The sequence below is a fragment of the Neoarius graeffei genome, chromosome 14 (assembly GCF_027579695.1).
Source record: "Neoarius graeffei isolate fNeoGra1 chromosome 14, fNeoGra1.pri, whole genome shotgun sequence".
Lineage (NCBI taxonomy): Eukaryota > Metazoa > Chordata > Actinopteri > Siluriformes > Ariidae > Neoarius > Neoarius graeffei.
The window spans coordinates 59,692,812-59,702,085 of NC_083582.1; the positions used below are offsets into that span (position 1 = coordinate 59,692,812).

At 41.0% G+C, this 9,274-nt stretch overlaps 1 protein-coding gene across 1 annotated transcript; it reads left to right on the plus strand.

Moving 5' to 3' along the window:
* The first annotated feature begins 5,447 nt into the window (after positions 1 to 5,447).
* On the plus strand, positions 5,448 to 7,471 carry LOC132897804 (G2/M phase-specific E3 ubiquitin-protein ligase-like). The gene is made up of 5 exons (XM_060939029.1): positions 5,448 to 5,557; positions 5,743 to 5,924; positions 6,297 to 6,469; positions 6,677 to 6,891; positions 6,985 to 7,471. Exons 3-5 carry the CDS (start codon positions 6,327 to 6,329, stop codon positions 7,221 to 7,223), a joined length of 597 nt encoding a protein of 198 aa, XP_060795012.1. The 5' UTR covers positions 5,448 to 5,557; positions 5,743 to 5,924; positions 6,297 to 6,326; the 3' UTR covers positions 7,224 to 7,471.
* The last annotated feature ends 1,803 nt before the right edge of the window (positions 7,472 to 9,274 follow it).

Consider the following 9,274-nt stretch of genomic DNA (forward strand, 5'->3'; position numbering starts at 1 on the left):
TATAATTAAACAACACCAAGCAAGGAAACAAAACGTAAAAGCAAACAAATGAATTGCAAACATTCTGTATAGGCCACAACCACTTACAGTTTTGATGCAAGTACAAAAATTGATGAGAAGAGCACTAAACATACACAGGGACAAATACTTAATGACATTGTGTTATACCCCTAGTATGCATGCATTTAAATCCAGTTGAATATATATACTCTCAAACTGATGCAGGCTAACTCTGTCATCCTCTGAATATAAAGAGTCCTGGAGAAGCAAGCCATTCCATTGCACACTCACTGAATTTGATTAGCATGTGGGCTTTAATTGGTCCTGGCTCTCATTCTCAGTCTTTCAGAGGAAAAGATTCATCATTCTGTTTCAAAGTGTGAAACTTCTGTTCTGTGCAAGGAGGTATTTTAGTGGGTGAATGGAAGCATTATAAATATTTAATATGATTCTTTATTACTTTGTCATGTTTAATATGTTTAATCCTCCAGACTTTTGCTTATTTTATTAGAAAATGATCTTAATTGCAATCAGCTATTTCTAAAGTTAATATTATACAAATAATTAGAACTAGCGAAATAAATTAGTGTATGGATTTGAGTTCTCTTCAAACTCTTTTATTTTAGCTTTTCAGCTTTGATTTTCACATGCACACACACACAAGTGTTCGGGTTGGGGAGAGAGCTCCCTTTCTCTGCTCTCTCTCTCCTTTTAAAGGGCGCGGTCACTAGGGAAGACACAAACAGGTTAATTCCCATCTAGTGCAGTGATCCTACCACTTACCTTCCCTGACTCCACCCTCCATTCACAGACTGATGCTTGACCACACCCCCACTGCCCCAATTACACAACCTCAATTGACTACACAGCAAAATCCACAGTGTTGAATTAACACTTTCAGAGTTCATTTGTGTCCAATTGGACACATATAAACACAGTAGGGTGTTAAATCAACACTCTGGGTGTTAATTCAACATGGAATTTTGCTGTGTATCCATGCACTGAAATGGTTTAATTGGTGAGTTGTAATAATAGGATTTTATCGCTTATTTACTTTTTAAAACCTAACATTGGATTACTTACTAACATTTTTTTACACTCCTTGGGAGCTCTGCATTTAGGCAATGCCTAAATCTCTATATTAGCTTTGAAAGTTTATATTATCCTTGTTAATCAGCTTGCGTGGCCTGAATTCCTTTTCTGTGGATGTTGTTCGGATATTGTTGGCACAGCATCGGGTTTGAGTCTAATGTGACCTGCATAGCCCAAGAGCTTGGCCTGTGGATTCTTTTCAAAGCAATCAGGCTCAAAATTATGAGGCGCCGCCTAGGCAATATATCAGGAATAGGTCACATATATGCACTAAAAGCTTACACATGGACTACTTTTCCTTGCACATGCACATGAAAAGCTTGCGCATACACCACATTTTCTTGCACATGCTAATGAATATCTTGCACATAAACCAATTTTGTCATGAGCATGTCTGTCAAAAGCTCACACAAAAACTACATTTACGTCACACATAGACCACTTTTGTCTTGCACATCCACGTCAAAAGCTCACACACACATTACTTTTATTTTGCACACACACCACTTCTGTCTCACACATCCACTTTAAAAGCTCACACACATATTAGTTTTACTTCGCACATACACCACTTTTGACTTGCACACCCACGTCAATAGCTCACACACATACCACTTTTACTTCCCACATGCATCACTTTTGTCTGCACATGCACATTCAAAAACCACACACATACCACTTTTTTCTTACACATAGTGCACCACCATTCAAAATCGTGATGTGATATGCGTTTGTAAATGTTGTATGTGCAAGGGAAAGTGGTGTGTGTGCGAGCTAATATTTAAATGAGGACCGAGCAGAGTCTTGGCTCTAGAGGGAGAGCACGTTTTTGAAAATGGCTGGTACCACTCGAGATGAAGCTCTTAATCAGGCAATAAGCTTAATAAACAGTATAATGGCTTCTCCACAAGTGCTATCAACTATTGTAAATTCGCCGACACCAGCACCAGCTGTCTTTACCGGTAACGTTACTACGGAGCAAGAAGTTAATTCGTTGTTTAGGAGAGGAACCAGCTATAACCCTGCTGCTAGTGTGGCTAATGTGGCTAGCGTGAACCTTAACGTTGCACGGGAGACACCTCCAAATATGCGCTACGAAACGAGAAGGACATTTGGGAACTGGGCCACGTCAACCAAGAAGAAAAGGTTTTTTTTTTTTATTTCTTTGATATCTTGTTTATACGTATGTGTGTTGCCGTAGCGAGCTGCTCGCTAGTTGTGTCTCGCTAGTTTCACCAGTTTCACTGCATGTCCAACTCTACCCAGTAGCCTACTGTATGTCTATGCAGGTGACAATAAACCATCCTTGTTTATGTCATGTCAATTTTCCATGCATCAAGCACTTGCATGTTGAACAAGCCTTGGCATAGTTTTTCAGCGTGGACCAGACATAAACAACGCTATTTCTCATGGTTCAGACAGTAAAGGCTTAGTTTAGTGTTTTGAATGAATTATTTCGCACGTAAAATCGAACGCGTGTGGCTGTAGTAGAACATTTCTGTGTGTGTGACGAGTCACTGTTTAATTTGCCTCGAATAAGAATAAGACGTTTAAATAAAATGTGTGATACATAGACTGTATATTATTCTCAATATGTAAATTGAAAGGTACGATTTTTTTGTAAACTGTGGTGGTATGATTACAGGGTCCGTGGACAGTACCACCAGACATTTAACAAGGATGTGATTTTACTCACAAATCCCACATGGACCAAAGTCTGCACACACCAGACTAAAGAGCAACTGTATCAGGCTGGGAATATCCTCAGCGCTTTTGAGTTTGACAAGTCATGGACCTACCACACCATAATCAGCCAAATCAGGGATGGGTTTGGAGATAAAATTCCCCCTGACGTAAGGTATGGCCTCTTGCACGTTTTTCTGTGTATCAGTATGCAATGTTGATAGTATTATTGTTTACCTCATTATTTCTTTCTTTTCAGCCTTTCATGTCTAATGGGTTGTGGTAAAAAACTTGTCTCTCCTGTACTCCGTGACGGCCAAGAGCTGAATGGATCGCTGTTGCACAAGATTTTTCGTTTGAAAGCACTCTACGTGGGCGGCACGGTGGTGTAGTGGTTAGCGCTGTTGCCTCACAGCAAGAAGGTCCTGGGTTCGAGCCCCGGGGCCGGCGAGGGCCTTTCTGTGTGGAGTTTGCATGTTCTCCCCGTGTCCGCGTGGGTTTCCTCCGGGTGCTCCGGTTTCCCCCACAGTCCAAAGACATGCAGGTTAGGTTAACTGGTGACTCTAAATTGACCGTAGGTGTGAATGTGAGTGTGAATGGTTGTCTGTGTCTATGTGTCAGCCCTGTGATGACCTGGCGACTTGTCTAGGGTGTACCCCGCCTTTCGCCCGTAGTCAGCTGGGATAGGCTCCAGCTTGCCTGCGACCCTGTAGAAGGATAAAGCGGCTAGAGATAATGAGATGAGATGAGCACTCTACGTGAGACCCTCCAAACCCCTTGCAGTAAGTTTCGTTCCACTGGGAGACAGTTAGTTACTTCAGTTACAGTTGTCTTATTTTCAGCCAGAATTATTTTATCCCAAAGGGTATTTATTATGCCTTTGTACTGTGAGAGAAGAGAGTCTATATGTCCACAATTAAGACCTGTTTTTCCTTCTCTTCTTATGTACAGAATGACTGTTTGGCCCACTCTGATAGCGAAGGTGAAAGGGCAGACCACTGCACAGGTGCCATAGTGAGCCAAGGAATAACCGTGGCATTGAATGATGAGTCCAGTGACAGTTGTGTAGAGGTCCAAACACCAAGCTCAAAGCCACCAAAGAGGCGTGGAAGGCAGGAATCACCTCCAAGGTTATTAGAGTTCAGTAAAATGAATACTTGCATAGAAAATATCAATTTATGTGACTCAAATAAAACTAAAACCTACAATCAAGTCATATCACTTGGGTCCCCCACCTTTACCCAAACCATACTGCTGCAACTAACTAAACCTAAAATGAAATTCTAAAACAAACTAAATAAACAAACTTATTTAACTAAGTAGGAAGTAAAACTAATGAAACTTTAATGCCTCTGGTCTCATCAGATTGTTTTGACTTTCCACAGTGATGGACCATCAACCTCCAGCAGCAACTATACACCAAGTGGAAGCCATCCACAGGCAGCGAGTACATCTGCAGGCAGCGAGTACTCGGCGTACGTTTCCATAATGTCCTCACTGCCAGATATGTCTTCCTCTGATGAGGAGCTCAATTGTGCAATCCTGGCCAGTATTGACAATCAGATGTAAGTTGACAATCAGATGTATGATGCTATAAAAAGGAAATGTACAGTGAAACTGTGTAAGCATATATAGATTTTTTGTACGAAATGCATTATGTTTAATGTATTGTGAATTCTGAAAACATAGTTTTACTTTGATATTTTGGATTATTTTAAAATTTGTGTTTCAGTTTGGACCTAAGCTTTGCCTTCATTCCAACAGGAATACAATGCCCTGTGACAAGCCAGCCTCTGAGATACTGTTACAACTTGCCAGCAAAATAACACCAAACAAGACCTGCAAGTTTAATATCAATCGCCAGTCTGTCTTAGATGGTGCCATCAGGGGATTTAAAAGGGTTTCTTACGACCCTACTGCAACTATGGCTACGTTTACACTAGACCGTATCTGTCTCGTTTTCTTCGCGGATGCACTGTCCGTTTACATTAACCCCCCTGAAAAAGCGGGGAAACGGGAATCCGCCAGCGTCCACGTATTCAATCTAGATCGTATCAGCTCCGGTGCTGTGTAAACATTGAGAATACGCGAATACGCTGTGCTGAGCTCTAGCTGGCGTCTCATTGGACAACGTCACTGTGACATCCACCTTCCTGATTCGCTGGCGTTGGTCATGTGACGCGACTGCTGAAAAACGGCGCAGACTTCCGCCTTGTATCACCTTTCATTAAAGAGTATAAAAGTATGAAAATACTGCAAATACTGATGCAAATACTGCCCATTGTGTAGTTATGATTGTCTTTAGGCTTGCCATCCTTCCACTTGCAAGTAATAAGTGATATGCGCTGGGATCTCACACACAGCGGCTCAGTCCCGAATCGTGGCTTGTTCACTTCACTCGCGCGCTCTGTGAGCTGCGCAGGGCCGGAGTGCACACCCTCCAGAGGGCACTCGCTGTTCAGGGCGGAGTGATTTGGAGCGCAGGATGCCTGCGGAGCCGAGCGTATCCGCGTATTGGTGTTGCTGTGTGCACGGCTAACGGTTTTAGTGTAAACGCGAATCATTTTAAGAACATTAATCTGATGATCCGCTGATTCGACGTAATGTAAACGTAGCCTATGTCTGTCAGGTTCTCGGATGACCTGGGAACCTATGAGGAGGCTATTGACTTGGGTGGGCCACGGAGGGAATTCTTGACCTTGCTCATGGAAGCTCTGCTGAGATCCTTTATGTTTGAAGGAGTTGAGGAAAAAAAAACAAAATCTCACGCTTGATAGCAAAGGTATGTTCCATGTTTACCTGTGATTAGTGTTTAAACAGAAGCCAAATGATTCTGTAATGGGATTCATATTTCATTATTATGGTAAAATGACTTTAAACAGTTTGCATGAATTGGTGTAGATGTAGTGTTTGGTGTACAATCACTGCACGTTTTTCTGTGTTTGTCATTTTGTTTTATTTGCATAGCACTGAGAGATGATGAGTATTTTATTGCTGGAAGAGCAATTGCAGTGAGCTTGGTCCATGGTGGTCCTGCACCAAGATTCCTCTCTCCCACTTTGTTCACATGCCTGGTCCAAGGCCCAGAAACTGTAAAGCCCAGCCTTAAGGATGTTGCTGATTCTGACCTCAAGGATAAGCTTGAAAAGGTAAATTGTGAATGTTTCAAATGTATCGCTCATACCATGCTATGACTTGACTAGTTTTCTTTAACAGCAATAATATATCAATCTGTAAAGGTATACTGATGTCTACAAGTAAAGTCTATTCTTTTAAGTTTGTGGTCAATTTTTTTTGTTTGATTTATGTGAATCATGTAACCTTCCATTAACACTGGTATGAAAGGCAGGTACTTTTATGAGGGATATTTGTTTGTTTGCAATCTCTGTTTGCAGTGGCCCTGTGTAAATTTTACGAGTATTTGTGTATTACCATTTATTTGGTTTGGCATGCACAGCAATAGGAGGATGTGCCAGAGACCTTGTTTGAACATAGTATTTTCACTGTTTTTTGCCTAAAAGATCTTAAGGAGCACATCTTTAGGAGAACTGATGGCCTCAACAGAACCTCTGTTGGAGTTTTTGGCAACAGCAGGATGCCTTCGACACCTGAAATGTCTTGAAGACAAAGAATTACTGGTTCAAGATATTCTGATGTTCCAGGTGGTCCACAGAGTGCGGGGACCATTTGAAAGGTACAGTAATTTCAGAATGTAGAGTTTTCTGTGATTAGGTATTGTGTTAATCGGCTTATTGTGCTTTACCATACAACACCAATTTATACACACACAACTGTTTTGGAAAAGGGGTCGTTGTACAAGTCTTTTTGACACGTCAGATCCTGATAATACAGCAAGTGGTCCCTGTTTCTATTCATCTCTGTTGCTTGTGTTCTTAAACAGATTTAGAGATGGACTGCGAACTCTCGGGGTTCTTGATCAGATTAAGATGTACCCTGAAAGTTTCCGCTCACTGCTGTGTCATCAGGCAGAACCTCTCACAGCGGACATGGTCGACAAGCTCTTTATCATCCGATTGTCTCCAGCTGGAAGCAATAGAAGAGCTGCAGAAGAAGTCGTTGTACCTTTCTGGAGGGATTATCTGCAAGACGTTGAAGGTAAATTTTATTATTATGATCTTAAACTAATTAAAGCTCCATCTAAACGATATTGGAAGACTAACAGATCTTTGGTGTGTGTGTGTATGTTAGATGAACACGGACCGGAGAAGCTAAGCGGAATACTGTCATTTGCGACTGGAGCAACAGAGGTGCCACCAACTGGGTTTAGCCCAAACCCCTCCATTGAATTCATTCATGGGCCTTCCAATCTGCCAATAGCCAATACATGTGTCAACTGCCTCAAGCTACCTCTTCTACAAACATACAGTAAATTTAAAGAACGTATGGATTTTGCAGTAGGCAATACATATGGCTTTGGACAAGAATAGGCTAGATAGGCCAAAACTTTTCCTGTTTCTGCTATGTTTTCAGTAATTCACTGTTTGGAATGTTAGATCAGTACATGATGTGTTTTGCCAAAGCATTTTCAATAACTAATTTCAGCCTTTTGTAAATATAAATTGAACTGGGCAATTTTTACTATAGCAGTTCAAAGTGGCAAGTTGCTCACTTTTTTGTTTTATGGAATATTTTTCTGAAAATTGAAAGCCACAATAAAATAATACCAAAAAAATACATTTACACGGAATAAAATGTAACAGGCTCATGTATAACAGGCCACATTGAATCTCTTGTAAATGTTGCCCAATTTATTGGGTAAATTCAACAATAGAAATTCAAAGTGACCCACTATAGACGAGCCTGTTGAGCCTCTTTTTTGTATTTCTCTTTTTTATTTGTATTCCATGGGATGGACAATATTAGAAAGGGATTGTGGTCTTTACTTGACTTTGACTAAAATGGGCTAAAAATACACACACACTGAAATTACACCATTGATCACATTTATTTAAACAGTTCTTGGGTTTTGATTTTGAAGAAAATCTACAATGTTCACAAACAAATTAATACCATGATTTCTGTCATTTTGTAATGGGTCAACAATTCTTTGAATAAAAGTCATTGCTGTTTCATTAATTGTTACATTATTGTGTGGAATGATCACGTTATTGTTTGTTTGGAACTCTGGCAAAGGGCCTTCCTCATCTACTCCAAAAGTGTGGTCTACATGAAAAATGTCATTTGAAATGCTCTCAGGTAGTCCAGCATTGTTTACAATACCCATGTGCCACAACTGTAGTGGAGTTTGTCCACCCTGAGTAGACAGGCCGTGATTATTCCACTGCTCCCTGAATTCATTCACAGATCTTTGAATGCGTGGAAGATAAATATAATGAAGGCAAAACAAGTGTATTTTGTTGAGGGAGTCCAAAATGCCCTGCTGCTCCATGAAATTGAACAGATTTACATAATGGTAGGAGACAACTCGGTTGACCTCTGCCCATAACCTGGATGGAGAGAGATAGATGGATAGCTATATTAATGTCTGATGAAATGTAGGCATACAGTAGCATTTAAAAAATACCTTAAACTTGATTTATCTGTAGCTTGATTTGTGTACTGTATAGGGAGCCTAAGTCACGCCACTTCCGGTAGACCCCATGGGACCTAAGAAGGGGCACCGAAAGTAGATGGGCGTGACTTAGGCTCCCTATTTTAAGTGGATAAAAGTGTAATGTAATGAAACATAGACACAAATCACAGTAAGGTTGTTCAGATTTTAAAATTACCATGATACGCACCTCTCAATTCTTTGGTTGTGAACCGAAACACTCGTAATCACACTTCGCCTGTTAAGTCCTCTTCTATTTAACATGAACCGCGCCACATCAATGTTCTCCATCCAGAGGTCACAACGTACCCTTGATGGCAATCCAAAACTTTGAACACCAGCAATGAAAAGTGACAGGACACTGGCGGCCCTGTTGTTGTCCAGACACTGGAGGTAAATAATGGCACGGCTGTAGCCGTCTATACAGCCATGGAGTACCATCCGCCATCTTACGAGTTTGTGGTTGCTGTCAAAGTGCCTACGGAAAGCACAGACACATTCAAAAACAAAGATCCATTACAAGTAGCCAGAGACTCACCATTATTCACTTTCATGCTGTAGTAAGATCCTGGCTAAGCAAAGAAATGCACAGGTTACACACGTGGATATTGTTACTCCAAAGGCACAACTGTGTATGTATTTATTTAATCAGCATATTGCTATTTTGAAAATAAATATGTTACTAAGAGAAACCCATGTAAATTCTGCATAAGCCTACTCACCACAATTGATTAGGATTCCGTACATCATATGTCCGACGACGAATGGCATGGCGACGCCTCAGTGATCGACCAATGGGGTCAATAGTGTATAGGCTCTGTCTCACACGCCAGCACTGAATTCTGATCCCACGACATCTGAGGCCTGCTTGAACGTAGACCTCTCCAGAATTTGGAGTTTGTTGGAGTATGTCCACAATTAATGCAT